Here is a 23,226-nt window from a genome sequence, read left to right as displayed (position 1 = left end):
CTAAAACTCCTGTTTTTTCCCCAAAACATTCCTTCTTCAGAAATAGTGGAAATACTACTATTTACAACATGAAAGCTTGATAATTTAGTCTTTTTCTTATATTGGAATTCACCTATTTCCGAAGTAATAGGTCCTCGCCCCTCCCCCTCAGGCTCCTCCTCCTCCTCCCCCTCCACCTCCCGCTCCCCCCCCCCCCCACCTCCTCTGCCTTTGCCCTGCGCTCCTGGGCGGCAAAATGATGGCGCAGCCACAGGACCGAGAGGGTAGTGTGTTGCTGGCCAGGCTGGGGCCCCTGGCGGAGGCCGAGCCCCTGGGCTGCTTCCAGTGTCCCGTGTGGCTAGAAGCCAGTTCAGGTGCCCCGTGGACACGTCTTTTGCTCTGCATGCCTGCAGGAATGTCTGAAACCAAAGAAGTGTGGAGTGTGTCGCAGCACTCTAGCACCTGGCTTCGGAGCCCTGGAGCTCCAGCGACAGATTGATAGCACAAGCACAGAGACTTCTTGCCATGACTGCCCTAAAAACTTCTTCCCATCCAAGATCTGGGCGCACGTGGCTACATGTTCCAAATACCAGAATTACATCATGGAAGGTGTGAACACCACCACCAAGGATGCATCCCTTCAGCCAAGGAATGTCCCAAACCGTTATACTTCTCCTTGTCCTTACTGCCCCGAGAAGAATTTTGATCAAAAAGGACTTGTGGAACACTGCAAGTTATCCCATAGCACAGACACCAAATCTGTGGTTTGTCCAATATGTGCCTTGATGCCCTGGGGAGACCCTTTTGTTCCACTACCTTCTGCCATTTTTCTCAGGCAAGTTCATAATTCTGTTTCCCCAAAACTTTTTATCTTTTTGAGCAAAGAACTGTTCCAGGTGCCATTTAGTCTTCCAGGGAATTGAAAATTTTTCCATTAAGGTAATTTTGTAAAGACCGAAATAAATGGAAATCTGAAGGTGCAATGTCTGGTGAATATGGCGGATGAATCAGAACTTCCCAGCCAAGCTGTAACAGTTTTTGCCTGGTCATCAAGGAAACATGCGGTCTTGCGTTATCCTGACAGAAGATTATGTGTTTTCTGTTGACTAATTCTGGATGCTTTTCGTCGAGTACTGCTTTCAGTTGGTCTAACTGGGAACAGTACTTGTTGAAATTAATTGTTTGGTTCTCCGGAAGGAGCTCATAATACAGGACTCCCCTCCAATCCCACCATATACACAACATCACCTTCTTTGGATGAAGACCGGCCTTTGGTGTGTTTGGTGGTGGTTCATTTCGCTTGCCCCACGATCTCTTCCATTCCATATTCTTGTACAGTACCCACTTTTCATCGCCCGTCACAATTTGTTTTAAAAACAGAATGTTTTCATTACATTTATTCGTTTTGGTTTTTTAAAATTTATTTATTTTATTTATTTTTGGCTGCATTGGGTCTTTGTTGCTGTGCACAGGCTTTCTCTAGTTGCAGTGAGCGGGGGCTACTCTTCGCTGTGGTGCGCGGGCTTCTCATTGCAGTGGCTTCTCTTGTTGCAGAGCACGGGCTCTAGGCACGCGGGCTTCAGTAATTGTGGCATGCAGGCTCAGTAGTTGTGGCTCGTAGGCTCTAGAGCGCAAGCTCAGTAGCTGTGGCGCACGGGCTTAGTTGCTCCGCGGCATGTGGGCTCTTCCCGGACCAGGGCTTGAACCCGTGTCCCCTGCATTGGCAGGTGGATTCTTAACCACTGCGCCACCAGGGAAGCCCTCATTACATTTAAGTAGAGAATCACATGCGGAAATACCGTCAAGGAGGGTTTTTTTTGCTTAACTTATGTGGAACCCAAACATCAAGGCGATTAAAATACCCAAACTGGTGCAAATGATTTTCAGTGCTTGATTTGGATATTTTGAGTATTTTGCAGGCTATCTCCTGCATGGTATAATGTTGATTGTTCTCAGTTAATGTCTCAATTTGATCACTATCAACTTCAGCTGGTCTACCTGACCATGGAGCATCGTCCAGTGAGAAATCTCCAGCACAAAACTTCGCAAAGCACTTTTGACACATTCAGTCAGTCACAGCACCTTCTCCATACAATGCACAAATCTTTTTTTGCATTTTGGTTGTGTTTTTACCTTTCTTGAAATAATAAAGCATAATATGCCGAATATGTTGCTTTTTTTCTTCCATCTTTAATATTAAAATGGCTACACAAAAATTCACCAATTTTGATGTCTTTTTTAAAATACATGCTGATATGACAGCTGTCACATACAATCTAACAAAATTGTTTTGAATGAAGTTAAAGACAACTAAGTGCTACTACAGCCACCTTATAGAAAAAAACCGAATAAAACTTTTGGCCAACCCAATACCTTAGGGGAGTTGAAAGAGGCTTCTAGGAGGTGTTGCCCGAGCTGAATATTTAAAAATACGTTTGTATTTGTTAACTGGAATGGAATGGGAGATAGTAAGGAGGTGATTCCAGGTAGAGAGAATTAATATAAGACAATATATAGAGAACTGTTGTTGCTCAACAACGATGGAGTGTGGGTTTGGGGCAAGGGTGCCAGTGAAAGATAAGACCGAAGAGGAAAGTGGGATCCCAATCCTGATAAACCTTGAATGGCATTCAGTGGGCTTTTCACTTTATCACCTTATCCTGTAGGGGAAAGAGATCAATTGGAAGGGCTTTGTGCAAAGCAATAGCATAACCAGACTGGTATTTTAGAAAAGTAGCAGCTCAGAGGAGGACTTTAAGACTGAAGGCATAAACCACTTAGGAGTTGAAATATAGCCAGGAGATTATGACCTGGATTAAGGCAATAGCATTAAACATGCAGTGAGAAGAAAAAGAGATGTTAAGATGTAAAATCCATAGGACAACATGTCTACTTGGATGGGGGAGCAGATAAAAAGGTGCCAGAATAACTCCCAAGTTTCTGACTTGGGGGACTGGGTAAATTATTGTGTCATTCAATGAACCAGACCACACATAAATAATAGCAATTTAAGAAAAAAAGACTCTTCGAAGTTAGATCTTATACATATTGCATGTGAATGGCCAAGTGAAGCTGTCCAATAAGCATTTGAGTATATGGGTTTAAAACTTGATATGAGACCTAAGCTGGTTATAGAGATTTAGGTATTGTCAAATAACTGAATCTATGTGATATAGCTTCACTCACAATATATTGTTTGAGAAGAGAGTCAAGAATAAAACCCTGGGGAACACCAAATTTAAGAAGCAATTTAAAAGAAAAACAAAAAACAAAAAACAAAAAAAAAAGAAAAAATTTCAGAGAGGTAGAAAAAGGAACACCAAGGGAAGATAAGTTTTTGGAAGACAAATATTAAACTTGAAAGACAGATTGAAGGACTGATTATTTGGAAATTTGAATGCCAGGATAAAAAATTTATATTTAAAAAGGAAGCATTTATTATTTTTGTTTTGGGACTATAGGCTAATGAAAATGATACCTTAGTAGGATGTAGTCTAGGCAGGAAAGTCTGTTAGAGGGAAGAAAATTGATAAAGGCTTCAACTAGAGTGGTGGCAGTTATGACTAGAAAAAGGAATGTCAAAATAAGAATCAACAAGGAGTTGGTGACTCACTGAATATTACTTCTTTTTTTGGATAAATTATGAAATTTATTTATAAAATTTTTCCTTTTAAAAGCCAGAACATAACAAATATCACTTTCTGGAAACTCATCTTATTAGAAATATCAATAACATTGAGCACTCTGTCCTCTGTGCTTCTAACGTCTTCTGTAGAGAATTCAATGTATTTTATTTCACTTATTTATTTGCACGTATATTTCTTTCAGCTAGTCTGTGATTTGCTTGAGGGTAGGTACTGTATCTCATTTATCTTTGCATCCCCGGGACGTAGTTTCAGTGGCTAACAGAGTGAGTGCTTAGCAAATCTTTACAGCTTCCCAAAATTACACAGCTTCCCAAATCCTGTTCTAGCTGAAGTAATCCATGTATGGTTTCTTGAGTCTACTTTGAGTGACCTTGTTACCTACTTTCTTGAAAGTACTTTCTTGAAAGTTACCTACTTTCTTGAGTTACCTTGTTTGGAATACTCAAGGGGCTGTGTAATGTGATAGTTGAGAGCATGGATTTCGGAGCCAGACTGCCTGAACTTAAATCCTGCCTCAGCCACTTTTTAATTGTGTAAACCTTTGGCAAGTTACCTAAATTCTTTGTGCCCCAGTTTCTCCGTATATAAAATGGAAATAATAGTTACTGCATTGTAAGTGTTGTTGTGATGATGAATCACATTTTTATCTAAAAAAGTGTTTAGAATAGGAATTGGCAAATACTAAGCACTCAGTAATATTAACTATTATTATTATTACTTCAATGTATTTATTGATTTAATATTTATTTATTTTTGGCTGCGTCAGGTTTTCTTAGTTGAGGCACACGGGATCTTCACTGAGGCGTGCGGGATGTTTCATTGCGGCGTGAGCTCTTTGTTGTGGTGCGCGGGCTTCTCTCTAGTTGTGGCGTGCCTCTTCTCTAGTTGTGGTGTGCGGGTACCAGAGCGCGTGGGCTCAGCAGCTGTGGCACGTGGGCTTAGTTGCCCTGTGGCATGTGGGATTTTACTTCCCTGACCAGGGATCGAACCCGCATCCCCTTCATTGTAAGGTGGATTCTTTACCACTGGACCACCAGGGAAGTCCCAATCAACGTATTTAAACTTCACTTTCCTATTAGGTTATCAGAGCTGATTTTTAGAGGAAATTCAAGCCAAATATTTAATATTTCAAAGATTAGATCAAGTAATAATTATGTCCCCTCCAGACTCCAGAAACAATTAAAATCCAGTTAATTTTTGCGCATCCATTCCTGTTTTGAAAATTTTTCATCCTGTTTTCTATGTAGACAAGTAGTGCCAGTCCTAGGTTTTGTTTAGTTTTACAGTCAAACAAGTCCATTTGGTCAAGAGTCTTCCATCCTTCAGGAGGCTGGTAATATTTTCCATGGTTATTTTATGACTTACTAAAGTTTGAATAGTAAGTACATCGACTGATCTGTGCATTTCAAATTGTTGGACTTGTTCTAGTTTCAAGTCATCAAAGGAATGACTATATGGGCATTTCATTTCCTTTTCCTTCCCACTTAGGAAGACTCTAGGCTTAGTGTCTCAACTATATCTATATGTGGCTAAATCACAGCCTCACATTTCCTTTACAATACAGTTGCCCGAACATCATTGCATAGTGGCATCACATGATTGGAAAGCAGTGCATTTTATCAACGCCATTACACACACAGTCATAACACATCAGATCAGAAAAAGCTTATTAACATAAAGTAAAATGGCTTAGGGATTCTGCAGTGCTGATCTTTCTTGAATTATTTTCCTTGGAAAACTTTGAATTCATAGTTACCTAAAGGCTGAGGTTAACCTGCCAGTAGCAGGTTTGAGAGATGAGAGCTAATGTCAGGGGATAGATGTTTTCTTTTACAAATAACACCGTTAGATATTGTTCTCCACCACCCACGCCCAAACCGCTACTCGACCTATGAAACAAATAGCACCACAAACACAGATAACCCCAGGCTTCAGGTCTGTAATCTGACTGTGGCCATCGGCAGCCAGAAATGAGTTTCTTTCTAATCAGCCTTCCATCAGTCCCCAGTCACTCATATAAAGGAGCCTGAAAAGGGGAAGATTCACATTGCTTTTTCTTCAGCACCAGGGTTCTTGGCAGCGCCCTGAGAGGTCCACTGCTCGCACGCCACTTCTCTCAATCTCCACCAGCGCTGCCACTGCCCCTCTAGTCCCCCCTGCTGCAGAGAGAGAAAATTACTTCGGAATCCATGCAGCCGGCAATGATGATGTTTTCTAGTAAATACTGGACAAGAAGAGGGCTTTCTCTGGATTCAGCAGTGCCTGAAGAGCATCTGCTGCTTGGCAGCTCAACAGTGAGTACTGAGTAGCTGGCACTCTCTAGAGGAGTGTTTTCTAGGGTAGCGATAGTTATCCTTGCCATTTGGACACCTGCTGTAAACACCTCAATTCTTTCCTCTATCATCTGTCTAACCTGCCTCCACTCTTCCTTCTCTCTCCATAAAGTAAAGCGGGTGTCCTGATCGCTACGTGCTAAACTTCCTTTCCTCAAAGTTTATAAGTTGAAAGTAAAGAAGTTCCCGAACATTATGAATGAGAGGTTGTATAAACCAATGTCTTATATCAAAACCAAAAAAAAGTGTGCAGAATTTTGAAAGGCCATTTATTATGAGTTGGAACAGGGAGAAGAAATTAAATAGATTTCTATGGTTTCTGCAAGGTTATTGTGTCTTCTGTACCCCCTTCCATCTACAAAACCTGGTCTTTAAACACAAAGTAATATTTTCTGTTTTTGTCTGTAGGTGCCAGTTATTGGAATAAGAGAAAGATCAGATTCCTCTCAAAAGTTTTCCTGTGTTCCTTATTACTCCATTATTTTTCGGTTTAACTGATGGAGTAATGAAAGCAATACACCACTTATTTCAATGTTTAAGGCAGTTTCTGTGTTTAAATAATAACAGAATGAAAAAGTAATATTTTGCAGGATTTTAGATCCTGATATGGGGTAATAGTCATAGGATTTAATAAAAAAGATAGTGAAAGAAAAATGTATTCAGATTTCTAGTTATTAAAAATATTAAATGATATTTCATTACTGTCTACCAGAGTTTATCAACCATTTGCAATTTAGTCTGTATCATAGAAAAATCTGTTTTAGTATTGTAGCTCCGAATATGTGCCAGAGGGTTGTATTGTACTGGTATATTATTAATCCTAAAAATGTTGAAAAGTAATCAGGGCAAGTTTTGGAGAACTGTTTAAATCGATTTGCAAAAATGAGTCTAAAAACATACATAGGTTTTCTAACATTTAAATATCATGTATATTTGAATGCGATATTACAATGAGGAATTCTGAAGCCATAATGAACTGCTAGAAGGAAAACAAGGAAAACTCAGAGTTATGGTTAATGTATAATCCTTTCATATAAAAAATGCTACTTAAATACATAAGATCTGTGGCAGATGTTGAGAGTACTACAACATTTGAGCTTTTAATGACTAAACGTACTGTCAAATGCCAATGCCTATATAAACTTCTTCTCTCCCTCAAGTCATATATTATAAAATATTTATTTCTATGACATATAAATCTAGTGAGTGAGGCAATAGTAACTGTGTGAAAATAAAGCCAGTAGAGAAATCAGAGGAAGAAAATAGGAAAGCACTATTCACTGGGTTCCATATCAAATGTACATTTTTCAGTTTCATGAGGAAGTAATAGATTAGAATGATTGCATTATATTACTCTCTGCCAGGGAGAAAGTTCTGTTTGCCCAGTTCTTCATTTGCATACAAAGAACATGAAAAAGTACACTCTAATTTGATTTGTCTGTTAAGTAAAAGTTTCCAGCTTTTTAATTGTGTATTTCTGGCAATGTGATCTGAGTTTCTGGAATCTGCCATTTTTGTCTTTAGCCAATAGGACTAACAGTCATTACTTAGTCATGTATTATAGTATTTGACTGGCCAATGAAGTGGTCATCTTTTCCAGTTTCTCAGATTCTCCTCTTGGCTCCTGAGGATGAGCTAGTTTTTCTTTCTTTCTTTTCTTTTCTTTTTTCTTGTGGCTGAATTTTAATAACCACTTTTCAGAGATCATCTGCTGACACAGATGGCCTTAATTGAATACACTCTTTGTGGCGAACTTCTGCAGATAGATTCACATTGATGATGTGGATCTAATTACAGAATGTAAGGTGATCAATTTTAGTGCCTGTCCTGACATATTTCAGAACAAAACGAATATTGTGTTTTTAAGATTTAATCGAAACAAAAATTATTGTGAAAAATATATGTTTAGTCTTAATTTTGTTACGTTTAGTAATTAATATAGCTTCTATATGATTCAGCTAGGCTAACAGATCAAATTTCATGCTGTAAATTAAACCTAGAAAGAAAGACAGGAATTATTCATACATGATACTTTATACTTTATGATGATCAGATTTTTGTTGCTATTAAAGTGAAGCAAGTATGATTCCCCTTTAATTTCAACCACTGGTGATATCTTTGAGCATTGGAAAATAGTGTCCCTGAGTAAATTGGACTTGTACTTACGACTGAAAGTTATGAGTGACTTGGCAACTTCTCCTCGAGCTTGTGTGATTGCTGGGGCTTCCAGCGTATGAATGGAATGTCTGAAAAAGAATCTAGTTATAGAGAACTCTGGAATCCTAACTAATACTTTTGTGTGTGTGTGTTTCTACCTTCTTGAAGCTAAATAAAACTAACGCTGGCAAAAATGATGATAAAAAAGGCAACAAGGGAAGCAGCAAAAATGACACTGCTACCGAGAGCGGCAAGATGGCAGTTGTATTCTCCTTGAAAAATGAAGTTGGTGGATTGGTCAAAGCACTGAAACTCTTTCAGGTGAATGTAAAATATCATTATCTAACTTTAAAAGCGTCTGTGTGCCGGGTTGCAAACTTGTCATTTGTTACGAAATATTACTGAATCCATTTCTGGATAATGTGTTGAAAGTTTCAAGGAAACCAAGCTTCATGAGGCTTTACAAGACGAGTTGGTCTGTCAAACAATGAAATAAGCAGATTCGTGGAAACCGTGTTTTATTAATTCAGCGTCAGCCTATTAGTAATTCTGCAGACTGTTGCCAGGTGAGGAAGTCAGTAATTAAGAAGTGTGAGCCTCACACCTGGAAATGCAAACACAAAAGCGGTCAAAGAGGATATCTTTAAACATCAAGAGCCTGCAGCCTGATTTGATTTGTTCATATTTGAATCGTGCACATGTCCTAGAGCACATTTATTGCATAAAATGAGATATATTAGTATAGGTACTCGGTATTCCCTGAAGCCTCATTGTTTCAAGAACTTAATGTGTCTTTTGTAAAGATGAGTCATTCTCCTTATATATGAGCTAGAGCTAGCTCTCTTTTTATCTTGTAGAAATGTAGTAGCCTTTTCCTAAGCCCAGGTGGGTGGTTTGTAACCTCAAGAAAGAGCCCCTTTGAGGGGGAGGTTATAAAAGGCCAGGAAAACTGTTGCCTTTTTGCCAGGGCACACCTGATGGCTCCCCTACCCTTCAGCAAGTACCTCCTTTGCCAGTGCATTTTGTTTGGGGGCACGGGCTGTGATTAGAGCTGTAGGATAGGGAGCCTAGCTCTGCATGGTGGCTTGGGCTGCTGGTGAAGTGGAAAGAGGGTTGGAATTGCAGTCAGAGGATTCAGACCTGCGTTCTCCTGGCTTGGCTAATCACTAGCTGCTTCCTAGGTTCAATTGCTTCATTTGTAAAATAGCAATAATAATTCCCACCTAACAGGGTTGTTGTGATGAAATAATATGAGTGGAAGTGCTTTGTAAAACGTACAGATATGAGGCATTATTGTGATGCCTCTGATGACCATAGAGGGGGAATTAGCAGCCTGTTTTTGCAAATATTTCCTTGTTCTCTTTTGACCTTGAAGAAAGGATCAGGCACCATAAAGAGTGGTAATGGAAATCTGGGGAAATATTTTACGCATAATTATATCATCCAGCACTGTCTCCATACAGTTCCCAACGGCAGGGCAATTCAATTAGACAGCTGGGTGCAATGGAAAAATCCCTGGAGAAGGAGTGAGCAGCCATGAGTTTTCACTCGGCCATCAGCTAGTCATGGGGTCTTAGTTACATCACTTAACCCATCTGGACCTCAGTTTCCTTGTCTAAAAATATCCACTTTGCTTCAACCAAAGGACATTAAAAGCCCAAAGTGACACAGTGTGTGAGAAGACTCTTGAACTTTGAACCTAATGTTAGTCTTACCTTTATTATCTGCCGATTTAGAAAATATGGCATTATTGCAAAAGTTATTAAAAACTGAAATAGAGCATTTAGTGTCCTGGTCAAAAGACTAGTTTCTTTATACAGAGAAGGATGCCATCAGATTTTATCTTAGTCTGGTACCGTAAGCCACCTATCTGCTGCTATGCTGAAAATTCTGAGGTCATCCAGGATTGTATTTGGAATTGTGCTGATAATCAGAGTGTACCATGGAGTGATGGGGAGGGATCTGCTTATTTGGGGGTGGGTTAGGGTGGAGAGGAGAACTTAGTCTTCAGTTAACTCAGGACAAAGGAAGACTATATCACTGGGAAAATTTAAACCTGAGATTTAAGTATTAAATTGCTGCCCTCCTACGAACACCTTATTGTAAGGAGATTTTACCCATGAAATCCATCATGATAGTTGCAGCAACACATCCTTGGATGAAGCTAGCCTGGAGGTAGCTGAAAGAGACCAGTTACTAAGTGGTTCCATTAGGGATTCTTCTTCTTCTTTTTCTTCTTCTTTTTTTGCCTGCAGAGATCCTTTCTTCACTACTTTTCTTGCTTCCTTTTTTTTTTCCCCCTACAATGGGGCCACACTTTGGCCAGTGTTTCCCAAACTTCAGTCATTTTCATATCACTTTGCCGGTTTCTGCTTCATTTGCCTGCTATTCATACTATTAATTATTTTTTCAAAGATTTTAAGCTTTATTTCAAAAAGAGATGTTATACTACCAGAAAATCAGGAGTTTGAGTTTTAGTGTTTTTTTGGAAAATATATAAAAATAAATAAATCTGGGGATTATATGACAATAAACTAATTTCCTCCCAAACAATCATGCATACCACCAGTGGGATGTGGACTGATCTGGGAAATGATAAAGTTCATAATTATCACACATTTTATAGGGCCCTTTATATATCTGAATGTCACCCCCCTTGTTAAAAATGAGACAGGAAATCCTACACACAGTTACTATTCTTATTAATAGAGACAATGGTTGGAAAACATTTCCATGTTTTAGTCAAGCAAACGGTGAGAAGGTTGTCTTTTCCTCTTTTGTGGGCACTTGGTACCTTTTTGCTTATGAGTTGAACAAGAGCAGCCCATGGCATCCCTTTTATTGTGCCCTGAAGGTGATTAAGAGATGTTGCTTATATTTCCACAGGAAAAACATGTCAACATGGTTCATATCGAGTCCAGGAAATCCCGGCGAAGAAGTTCGGAAGTTGAAATCTTTGTGGACTGTGAGTGTGGCAAAACGGAATTCAATGAGCTCATTCAGTCGCTGAAATTTCAAACCACGATCGTGACGCTGAATCCGCCAGAGAACATTTGGACAGAGGAAGAAGGCAAGGCCAGTTTCTGCTTGTCGGGTGATTTTGCAATCTGACAAATGTTGCAAAGGGGAAAATACAATCTGTGAGCTAATGTTTTGAACCTGCACTGTGTTTCCAGCAGAGCTAGAGGATGTGCCCTGGTTTCCCCGGAAGATCTCTGAGTTAGACAAATGTTCTCACAGAGTTCTCATGTATGGTTCTGAGCTGGATGCCGATCACCCAGTAAGTGTGCAGTAAAATCCATTCCACGTGTGCTCTTCCAGCTCCGCCCGTCTGCCAGGCAGTGTGCCATATTCTGTGCTGTAATGCTGTATTATAGAGCAATTTATTATTTATTCCCCATAACTGAGAGCAGACTTTTAAATGATGGTTTCCCTGTACATATGCGTTGGCTGGAAGCAGGTTAGAAGGATGGCATTTCCACCTAGCATTTATTTTTAAAAGGGTTGGAGAGAGGAGGAGGGTATAAACCTTGGAGAATATTTCCGTAGAATTAGACAGCCTGAAATATACTTGCAGATGGTGACCCTTGGAAAAACAATGAACTGAAATTGATCACCTCGTTGGGAAACTGGGGAGGACTAGGCATTATGGGGCTCAGTGAGAAAGTAAAATTCTCCTTGCTCTTTTCCTTGATTGGAGGTAGTAAGGGGTAGAGTAATGTGGTGGACTTTAGTCTCAGTGGAAAGGCAGAGGGTGATAGAATAAGACCATAATGGAAAATGCCTCTCTTTCCCCGTCTACCCTGAATCTATTTATCGCCATCTCTCCTCTACTCCAATAAAAATGACCACCTTTAAAGAAATATGGTATGTAGTAAGCATTTCCCATTATTCCCTCTCTCCCCCTTTACGTCAGTTTTTATTTAATACAAGAGGCTTGGAGCCTCTTTATGGTCGGAATGAAGTACAGTTAATAGTCTGGGAGAAGCAATCAATATACTCATTTGTTACAAGCAACTTTTTCCCCCAGTGCCCCTTCTCTAAAAATGAGCATATTAAAGGGTGAAACCCAAGCAGATTGGTCATGCTTATAGGAGACTTTGTGGTCTGAGGGTAATGGTTTTCAGATATTCATTTTATTTAAATGGAGGATATCTGGAAATCTGATAGTGAGACTGTATGCAGTGGTTCTCTAAGTATGGTCCTGGGACCAGCCACATCAGTATCACCTGGGAGCTGGTTTTAACAAGCCCACACTTCAGTTTGAGAACCATTGCTTTAAAGGAAACTATGACAACTTCAGCAAGAGGGAATTTTTCAGTCAAACCAGTCTTTTGGCATAAAATACAAATTCAAACCAATTCATAGCATACCATTCAAACGAATGGTCAAAAGAACATAATTCAATTCCATGATTTTCAAAAAGCTGATTTCGCTCAAAGACACTGTGTGTTATATTCGCCAGCATAATTCCCAGCAGTTCACATGTAAGGCTCCTGAACTTTAGAAAAATACTCAAAAGTGTCTTTAATAATCATCCATTTGTTTATCATCCCCTTCCCCACCTCAGAGGAGTCAGAATTAGCACAGAAGCCTGATTTAAGAGCTTAGCAGTAACAGGACTGCCCAGACACCAGCTGTTAATTTGCAGGATGACCTTGGGCAAGTTCCTTTACTTCTGCAACTCAAATTCTTTATGCAAAAAGTGGAAATAAAATGCTTATTGAGCTCAAAGGGGGTGTTTGAAAAGCCTAGTTAATAAAACAACTGGAAAGCATTTTGGCAAGAGTGAATGCTTAATTCCAGGAAAGGAAATGCTGTATTAAATCATCCTGATCAATGCCTGGACAGTAAAGGATTTTTTGCTAACCTCTTATTTCCAAATGCTCCCCTTAGTCTAGTTTGGAAATTACTCAACCTGGAGAAGGGGGTCAGAACAACCACAGGAACCACTGACCTTGCTGTGAAAAAATTTATTCTAATACCCAGCATACATTTTCCTGGGCTTAATTTTGTTCCATTACTCCTAATTACACCCACCTTATGATACCTTCTCTTATTTTCTATGCAGCCATTTGAAATAATTGCAAGTACTTAGCAATCTCCTACCTCACTCATCATTTTTTTTTTTACCGTATTTCTTTTATAAGCACACCAAATATTCATTATGCAAAATTTGATATTGGTAAGTTGGTGGTTTTTTATAAGTTATTATTTGATGAAGATAGAAAAAAGTTTCTAAGGAATTTTTGTGCTTGGGAATAATTCCAGTCCTAAGGCAGGGATTATTACGTTAGGATGGCACTCTTGTGCTGAGATGGCTCAGAAGGGGCTTGGAATGTGTCAGGCTGCTGAGGCTCCCTAGAAAGGGTTAAATATGTAGGTCCGTCCATCTTAAACTTTAATGGACAAACAGATCATGTGAAGGATCTTTGCAAAATGCAGATGGGTGCACCTGAGATTCTGCATTTCTAGTGAGCTCCCAGTTGAGGCTTACAGTGGAGGTCTGCGGACCACACTTTGAGTAGCAAGGATCTACACTGAGAGGGTCTTTCAAAGTGTGATTCAACATCCCCGCATAAGGTGCTTATTAAAAATGCAATATGTTGAGGCTCATCTGAAGCCTACTGAATCAGAACTTCCAGGGACGGACCCTGGAATCTGCATTTAAACAGATTTGCTGGAGATTCTGATGAACTCTAAAGTTTGAGAACTAATGTCCTAACTCAGTGATTCTCGGCCCTAGCTTTCCATTCAAATAATCTCTGGGGAACTAAAAAATTTCCTATGCCAGGGTGTCACCTCAGAGTGCTTAAATCAGAACCTCTGGGAATGTGCCCAGGTCTGGAGTGTTATTTAAAGCTCCGCAAATGATTCCAGTATTCCCCCAGGTTGACTTTTTGGGAGAGCCAACGTACATTCAGCTGAGCACTTTTGGGTACCAGCTGGGTCTTGATTTAAATCAAGTTCCTCCTGATTTAAATTGAGAGAGGAAGGGTGGTGTGCAGCAGATACTCTCTGAGTGCTAGTGTTGCCAGATTTAGCAAATAAAACTATAGGATGCCTAGTTAAATTTGCATTTCACATAAACAACAAATTTTTTTTAGTATACGTATGCCCCAAATATTGCATGGGTCTTCTCTATTTTATCTGGTAACCTTATCCCTGGCATCAATTTAGAATGGCTGGCCAAGGAATGCTGTATCTCTGTAATCGCTAGTGTAGGCTAGCATTGTTTTGCCAGTCCACGGGTCAATGCTGGAAGCTCTGGTTCACCCATAACACTTGTGTAATCACCGCCACACTAGGCTGATGAGGCATGATGAGTAAATCACTCTCTTTCATGCCTGGAAAAGGTGCAGGTGTTTGCCGAGGAGAGCTACTCGAGATTCTTTGGGAAGCCCAGCAGATTACGGTGCTGTTACCATGGTGTCCGGTTTGGCAGGAACCAGGGAACAGATGCTGAGCTTTTCACATAACTCTTTTCCTTTTGTCACGGGCTGCTTTCTTTTTGAGTAATCAAGGTGCTTGGAATTCTTGTTTACCACCACCAGGTTGCTTGGTGTGACTAGTGAGTGTTGAAATTCATACTTTCTAGCGACCATGTCTACCCTCTATGGCATAAGACCTTTTCTTAGCTCACATACCCATTTGTAAAGGTGGTCACACATTTTGTAACTATGGTCACAAATTTTGCATATACACATTTGAAGGCTCCGCAAGCCTGCCTATGAACTCCAGTTTAAAAACTCCCAATTTGTAGCAGAAGAAAGTTCTAGCTTTAAGGGCGGGGGTACTTCACTTCTGCCGGGCCTTTGGGTGACCTCAGGGCACTCGCTCTCTCCCTCTGTTAGTGACCTTTTGTCATTCCTGAGAGAAAGGCTGTTGGCAATGGACGTTCTTTGTTTCTGTTCAGCATACAGTCCTGTGGTGATTTCTGACCTCAAGGCCAGTTCTCCTTCAGCTGGAAGAGAGAACAGAACGAGTTTCTCTGAGTTGAGGTTCCTCTTGAGCAGCCCCCTTGCATAAGTGTCTGAGTGGACACTGGGTGAGCAGAGGTAGTCCAGGCCTTTGTGGGCCTGTCCCAGTTCTCCTCCCAGAGCCCACGACCCCTGCAGCCTGTCTCCTTGCCTGGCCTCCCTTCTCAGACTGGTCAGCATGTCCTGGTTTCCCTTCGGGTTTTCAGGGGTTGCGCAGGTAAGAAGTTAAATTGAAACAACTCCTGCTGGGCTTCCAGCTGTCTGAAGAAACAACCCTGGAAAGAACTGATTGTCTGAAAGTACCTGAAGGAAAGGAAAATGGAAATCTGTTGACAAGAGGAGATTCTTGAGTAAACCAGGAAGTCCTCTCAGAAGGATTCCACTTGATGGGAGAATGGCAGACAGGAAGTTTAATTTCCCAAGTGCATGAGGATGGGTAAAATCTTGAACTTGGCTGAAGACTAGTCAGAGCCATAGGAACTCAGAGGGGAATGGAGCTAGCCTGCTATCTCGCGTGGATCCCTTGTAATCGATTTTGCATTGTGTGGCTGTACTCATAACATACAGCAAAACCTCTTTATTCATCCTAATTTGGGGTGTTGATGATTATTCTGAATGATAGAATTTTAATACATGTGCACTTATTGGTAATTTACACAAAGCAATTAAATTTAGGTTCTTAGTGAAAAATCCGTGTTAAAGGGACCTATTTTAATGAACAGATAAGATTAATTTGTAATTAAGATCAATTACATGTAAATGATACTTGAAAACCAAAGGATATTTTTCACAATATCAATTTGCTTAACTAAGCCGTTCTGCCTACTTCATGGAAAGGTTAACTTTAGTCTGAATTCCCACACATCCCAAATTAAGACAGCCCAAATTTAATGAGGTTTTACTGTAAGTACAATTCGCTTCTGCCTGTGTCATCAAGGTGGTTATCCAAGGAAAAAAATTTACATTTGAATTGGACACTCAATAAACATCACAATGAATTTTTTTTAGGTCTTCTGCAGCTAATTTTTTTGGCAGTCCGTTAAATAACTTAATCTCTTTTCTGTTTAAGGGATTTAAAGACAATGTCTATCGACAGAGAAGGAAGTATTTTGTGGATGTAGCCATGGGTTATAAATAGTAAGTACCTGTGTAACTCTTTCCTGTGACTTGTTGCTGGCGAGTTAGGAAAAACACATGCTGTGTTAAACAGACCCGTCTTCTACTTCACTTTAACTTTTGCAGAAAGTAGACATGAACCATTTTAAACACTCACCAGCTCTGTAGGCTTTAAATGCCAACACGAACATTTGACATCCGGGATATAACTGTAAAATAATGAGAGCTGCGGGCCACCTACCAAGTGCTGCGTTTTCACCATTGTACTCATAGCTCAGCTAAGGCAAGGAGCCATTTTTGTACACTCTGCAGGGCCTGGAAAATGTGTTTTAATTTTACTTTTGACTTGACTTTTTAGTAACCCCCTTCCATGTCCAGCTTCCCCAGTGAAAGTAGAGGATTCAGCCAGAATGGTGAAAAGACTCATGTAAGCAGCCATAATAGAAATGTGTTTGCTTTACAGGAAAAGGGAAGCTTCCTATAAACGGGAGGGTTTACGGAAGAGTTTCATATCCAGTCTGGGATCAGTGCTGGGATGGAACTGGAGAGCCTCAGGACTGGGCTGAGGACTGTGCAGAGTGCATGGTGCTAAGTGGCAGTGACAGGAGGTTTGTGACCGGCAACATTGCAGTGGTCGTGACCGCAGGCCACATCTAGAAAGCTGGAATGGATGTTAGGCCTCTGTTTATTCTGCTCACACTAATAAAACTTACAGACCATTGTAGCTCAGTCGCTGTCTCTCCTTTGGTATGTGATCAGCTACATGAATCTTCTGATCAGAACAAAACGTAAATCCATACCTGGTAGGGAAGTGCCTTTCTTATTCTAGTTGAGACTAGTGAGAATCTTGACTGTCCTGTAGGGCAAGTTTGTCTTTGGTGAGAATTTAGGACATTACGTGCGTTACAGCGGGTACCAGTGTTTGCTTTTTTTTTTTTTTCTTAAAAGAATCTGACATATAGGTGCTTAAAGCAAAGTGAGAGGATTCCCAGCCACACCTTTGATTGACAGTCATTTGCTCATTTCTAACCTCGTTTGTTGCTTTGTTGCTCTTCTCTTCCTCCTCCCAAGCCCCAGGCATCCTTCATTCTTTCTCCACCATGCTTATTAGCATGAAAACCAAGATTCTTTGGCACACGCTTTTCCACGTGTGACTACTCCAGTCCCATCTCCTCTGTTCCAAGCAGGTTCTCGACCCTCTTTAGACAACTGTGACTTTCTGCCCCCTCACAGCATCAGCATGCTCACGGCTTGTCCTGGCCCGAGCCCAGCCTCATGCCCCCTTTTTACCATCAGCACCATCACTCACTAGCTCCATCTCCCAGTGTTTCCCAGGCAAATGCCAAGAGAGGACTCTGATAGGCCACATTCACTTTTTCACATCAGGCCCTGATAAATGGTTGTGAGCTTTAGTACTGGTACCCCTTGGTTCACAGATCCTCCCTGTGGAATCAGGTCATATCTGCATAGATGGGTGTAGGCAGGACAGGCCTTTGGGGCATGACCTGCCTAGGACTTGGTAAAAGCTCAGTTCTTGGCAGAGACTTTCTCTTTAGATAAAACAGATAGATAAAAATGTATTTTGTACATAGATGCTGTATGTAATGTATTATATATATAAGAACAAAATATGTATGTATGTACATAAAAGATTTTGTTAGCATGGTGATCAAGGGACTACCTCAAATATTAGTTATTTCTTCTTACTAGAGCCAAGAAACTGGACAAAGACAAGCTGATAGTGTGGTGGCACTAATAAAACTGGTATGTATGAGTCAACCAGTTTCAAGGAACATTGATAATGGGGGGTCTTATGGTTTTAAAGAAAACATATTTATGTGGAGAGGAGAGGAAAAGAGCATATAGTTAAAACGATGGAGGGTGAGGCCCTCGAAGTGTTAACAAGAGTTTGCATTTGCCATTTTCCCTTAGCTAAAGCGTGAAATTGAGGTGTGGTGTCTATGGAAGACAAAAGTAAAAACTGGAGGTTGGACGTGGTGGAGGTTTTCTACAAAGGAGGGCTGCATGCAGGTAGAGCATTCCAGGATCTGGTCCCGGTTTGGAGGGGCCTGACTCTTAGTTCAGGAGGCTGAGGTAGGCAGGGCACCACCAATTCATCATTACACAGGGAGAAACCACTCTCACAGGACTCACAAAACTCCGCCTGTCATGACGCCAGAGAGGCCAAATTACACTATTCGGTGGATACAGAGTCAAAGCAAAGGGCGTTTAGCTAAGAGAGTTTGGAATCCAGGGACATTAACCCTCTCCCCTGGGCAATGCTGACTACGTAGAATAACAAAGTGATTAAAACCTAGGGTTTTGGAGTCAGACAAGGTGGGGTTCGAGTTGTAGCTCCACTACTTCCTAGCTGGGTGAGCCCCCTCACTCTGCCTCTCAGGTCCTCCGTCTGGGACGTATGTCAGGATTACGAAAGAGAATGCATGTGCTGAGTTGAGCACGGAGATGGCACATGATTTGTGATCATAAGTGCCTGTTGCTGCTATTACATCCTCCCTCTCCCTTTCCTCAGGCTGTCTTCAGTTTCCCGTTGATCTACTGGTTTATTCTTTAGCTATGTTAACGCCATTGTTTATGTTCCAGCTTAGCGAATACTATAGCTCAAACGTCCCTAGAAGTAATCCTTGAAAGGAAACTCCTCCAGTTTCTCATTTAAAGGCTGCTCATATACTGATACTTTTCGTGCTGACCAACCTCGCTCTTTATGGAGAGATTTCGTAGAAAGCGATCGTATTCCCATTTGGGTGTGCGGGAAGCTGCCAAGATACTGCGAACAGATCGCCAGTTGCCTGAGGTGCTTCTTGTACGTGGGCAGTGTGAGGAAAGTGCCTGCCAGGAGTGGTTAAGCCTGGAAAACACAAACCTAAGACTTGAGGAAAGTAGAGAGAAAAGGATCGTTCCTTAATGCCCCTCATGCCATCATTGCTGTGGCTTCTCTGAGTATGACCTTGAGAATGGATAAGGGCTAGCCATTTTGTGTGTGTGTGTGTGTGTGTGTGTGCACATGCGTGTGCAAGCTCATGCAATAGTGCTGGTGGGGTGGGGCACAGGTGCTCACAAATCCCAAGTGGGTCTGAGCCACGGTCTCCATTGTGCCATGCAGTAAGGAAGGTTTCCTTTTGGTTTAAAAGAAAATAAAGATGCACTTTCTAATTGCAATACGTATTTTTCTAGTGCTGATGGCTTTCCAAGTGAGCAAAGGAAAAAGACGTCAATACAATAATTACTTAAAATAAGCTCATTTGTGTGGCTTCTGGCAGCCTGCTGCGATCTGATTTTCCAAACCAAAGCTTGGAACCACTGGCTTGAAGAGAAGATTATCTGAAATTGGGGTGGTCCTGAAAAATCCAGCATGTGCCATCTCTGCAAATATAGTTTGGTAATACTAAAATTAGGGACTATTTGGACATGGGGAGAATAACTCAATTCCCTGTTGGTAATTCGTTCAGGTTTATGGGCACTGAGAAGGAGTCAAATATATGGTGGTGTATTTGGTGGTGGTGTTGTAGCAATTGGCAGGATGGAGTCTGAGGTGTCAAAAGATAAAGAGAAGGAAAAGAAGAGAAATACAGAATAATGTATATTGAAACCACGGCCAAGAAGCCCTCTGGGGAATTCGTGTTGAATACTGTATTTTCTATGATAGTCTTGAAAGGATAAAGCAGGGGGAAAGAATCAACACAAGCAGAGAAAAATGAAAAAAAATTCCACTCGATGATGGAAAAACAGCAGGCCCAAAGTCTGTGTTACTATGAAACCTAAAGGGGAGAGGGAGTGGGGACGTTCAGCATGCTGGGAACTGTCAATACGTGCCACTCAGGGGAGTTTCTGATTGACAGCGCTGCCAAGAAACAGGATTGACTACCCAGAGGCCTGCAGACAGACCTGAGCAGTGGGGCCACGAGGGTCTGGAAGGCCTAACTGCCTGACCAGTAACAGCAGAGGAAACATTCATTAATGCAAATATCATCCTCCATAGCAGACCTGAGAAGGAAGGCTGGGGAGGGCACTGTTTCTAAAATAATCGGTGAGGCAATGGGCAGATCACACCCTGTCCTCCTCCACCCAAATAAAAGAAATCCTAGTATAAACAGAAAAAGAAGCCCCCCGTGATTAGACAATGTGAAGGGCCTATAGACGTGCAGTTCAGATGAGATGGAAGTGCTTGGGGGAGGGGGGCAGATGGCATGAGGAGGAAGAGAAAATTATGACTGTGATGGTGTAGCTGTTAGGTTTGTCTGAAACTCTCCAGTTCTCTGCCATTGGCACCTTCATATTTTAAGCCTGGCATTAGCTTTGCTACGTTTCTGTAGGTTTCACAATTGCTGTATTGTTGGGGAAGAAAACTCAGTAATATATATTTTTTCAACTGACTAGAAATAAACACCTTTTTCTTTGGGAGTTACTGTAATGATTATTCCTCAACAATGGGCATGCATATTTAATTTAATCATATCTTTGGTTGGGGTAGCCGTAGTTATTTCAATCCATCTTACTGTCTTGGAAAGAGGCCCCGAGCTCTGACTTTAATTTTGCCACTCTTGTTTGCTTAAATTGAATATTACTGTGATTGTGTTTTGTTTTGAATGTGTTTTCTTCTGGTTGAAATTGAGGTGGTATATGAATCTCATGTTCTTTTCATGGGGCTGCTTCCTCTTTGATTTATTATTTTGTTAGTCCATGGAATCTGAAATGTAAACAGGTAAATGCAAATATCAATGAGTAAGGTAAACAAGGGAGTTCCAACATATCAGAATTTGCTTGAAGTTGAAAAATTCCCTAATTTGCCAAGAGAACTCATTTGATTTCACATTGAGGGATCCAAGTGATTCCTTAACATCGCTCAGCCTCAGTAAAATAGAGATAATAGTATCTCCTCTGTAAAATGGAGATAATAGTATCTCTTCTGCCTCTCTCCTGGGAGTGTTTTAAGGGTTAAATGAAATCAATGGAACATTGCTCTATGGTGTACTTTATTATTACCTTTATCAAAACAATAATGAAGGAATCTAGACCAAAAGCTTGGGGTTTACTCAGACCCCTGACCCACTTGGAGGGCTTTTGTTGCTTTCTCCAGTTTCTCTTTTGATCTGAGAGACAGTGTGTGGAGTGGTTAAGAGTACAGAAATTGGAGCTGGACTGCCTGGGGTGAATTCCAGCTTCACCACTTACCAGCTGAGTGACGCCTGCAAATTATTTGTCTTCTGTGCCTCAGTTTCCTTGTCTGTAAAGTGGGGATAACTCTACCACTGCTTTATAGGATCATTGTAAGGATTAAATGAGCTAATATATCAACAGCACTTTGAACACTGCTCAGGAACTGCTGTGTAAGTATTTGCTACTACTGTTACAATATTTTTCTCACTTCAACCCATCTCTCCTTTTTGTCTACCCTCATGCACCAGATCTTTTTATTACCCTTTGGTGAATACCCTTCTTCACCCCCCTTGGCCAAGGCTTTCTTTAGGCCCTGACTTCCGTCTGATTTTTGTACTGTATCATTCATTGCTGTGTAACAAATGACCCCCAAATTGGGCAGCTTAAAACAACAAAGTTATTATCTCACAAAGTTTCTGAGGGTCAGGAATTAAAGAGCAGCTTGGCTGGGTGGTTCTGCATCAGGGTTTCTCATGAGGCTGGAGTCAAAGTGTTGACCAGGGAAGCAGTCATCTGAAGGCTGGATGGGGGCTGGAAGATCTGCTTCCAGTATGGTTATTCACATGGCTGTTGGCAGGAGGTCACAGTTTCTTGCCTGAGTGTCCTTAAGATATGGCAGCTGGCTTCCTCCAAATCAAGTGGTCCAAAAGAGAACAGGGCAGAATCTACCATGCTTTTTATAACCTAGCCTCAGAAGTGACTTACCATCACTCCTGATACACTCTGTTGGTTTCATAGTCCAACTCTGATACACTGTGGGAGGGGACTACACACAGGCATTGATACCAGGAGGTAGGGTTCATTGGGGACTGTCTTGGAGGCTGGCTACCAAATACATTTAACTTGTGTTTAATTTTATTTCTTTAAGACCCTCCCTAACTGCTCTACCACAGTGGGTACTAATGCATTTTCTGCAGAACTAATTCTCATGAAAGCAGAGGTAGCATGGTGTAGTGGAACATGTGGCAGAATGTATAGGCTTTGGAGCTAAACAGAACTGGGTTTGAATTCCTGCTGCATCACTTACAAGCTCTGTGGCTATGAGCACTGACCTAGTCTCTGGGTCTCAGTGCCCTCATCTTAAAATAGGCACAATATCTACCTTGTATGGTTGGGAGGATTATCAGCGATTACAGGGCTGATTGGTACAAACTGGTGTTGAATCTGTGATAGATATGATTATTATTATCAAGTGTTCAGTAGCTGATGGTTCCTCGATTCCGTGTAATCATCTGTTAAGCTCACCTAAAATGAACAAAGTACCTGAAGGAGTGAACGAACTAGGGAATTTCAGGCTCCATGATGGACTGGGTTAAAGGAGCTTTTAAAAAAATATGTGGGGTGTGTGTGTGTGTGTGTGTGTGTGTACACTACAGTTTCAGGTAACTCATGCACACAGCTTGCTTCTTCAGTCTGAAAAATTGACTCTCTCCAATGCCTTCGCAGGCCAGTGAGTCTCAGCTAAGGTTAGAGGGAGCAGATGGTGGCTGGGCTGTGTTGGACTCATTTCTGAATGGCTGAAGGTGGTAGAAATGTTCACCAAAGCTGGACTTCTCTGCCGTCAGGCTCAGGTAGTTTTAGCTTCCTTTTGTTAAATTCCATGTGCTGGACGTCGTGTTAAACACGTTGCTTATGGTCTCTCGTTAGCCTCACAATAAGCCTTTGAGATAGGTGCCATTACTGCTCTCATTTTGAAGATAAGGAAACTGAGGTTCAGAGACATTAAGCAACTTACTAAAGGTGACACAGCAGATTGTGTCACCTGCATAAACACCAGTTGTTGATGCTTTAATTTCTCTGAAATTGAGTAGTAAATTGAAGAGTAGAATGAAAGTA

The 23,226-nt window shown here is 41.1% G+C and overlaps 1 protein-coding gene and 1 pseudogene across 2 annotated transcripts in view; both read left to right on the top strand.

Annotated features, from left to right (window-relative positions):
- The first annotated feature begins 235 nt into the window (after nucleotides 1–235).
- On the top strand, nucleotides 236–5,521 carry LOC133101652 (E3 ubiquitin-protein ligase RNF114-like; annotated as a pseudogene).
- A 294-nt stretch (nucleotides 5,522–5,815) lies between these two features.
- Nucleotides 5,816–23,226, top strand: part of TPH2 (tryptophan hydroxylase 2) — an 86,725-nt gene continuing 69,314 nt past the window's right edge. Inside the window, exons 1-5 of one of the 2 annotated variants that reach the window (XM_061204683.1) lie at nucleotides 5,816–5,920; nucleotides 8,285–8,437; nucleotides 11,003–11,186; nucleotides 11,296–11,396; nucleotides 16,166–16,233. In XM_061204683.1, coding sequence (XP_061060666.1) covers nucleotides 5,816–5,920; nucleotides 8,285–8,437; nucleotides 11,003–11,186; nucleotides 11,296–11,396; nucleotides 16,166–16,233 — 611 coding nt within the window. Of the gene's footprint in view, nucleotides 5,921–8,284; nucleotides 8,438–11,002; nucleotides 11,196–11,295; nucleotides 11,397–16,165; nucleotides 16,234–23,226 lie in introns of those variants that run through there. The other variant, XM_061204684.1, reaches the window with a different exon arrangement.

This window comes from Eubalaena glacialis, chromosome 11, assembly GCF_028564815.1.
Source record: "Eubalaena glacialis isolate mEubGla1 chromosome 11, mEubGla1.1.hap2.+ XY, whole genome shotgun sequence".
Classification (NCBI taxonomy): domain Eukaryota; kingdom Metazoa; phylum Chordata; class Mammalia; order Artiodactyla; family Balaenidae; genus Eubalaena; species Eubalaena glacialis.
This window is presented reverse-complemented; position numbering and strand designations above follow the sequence as displayed.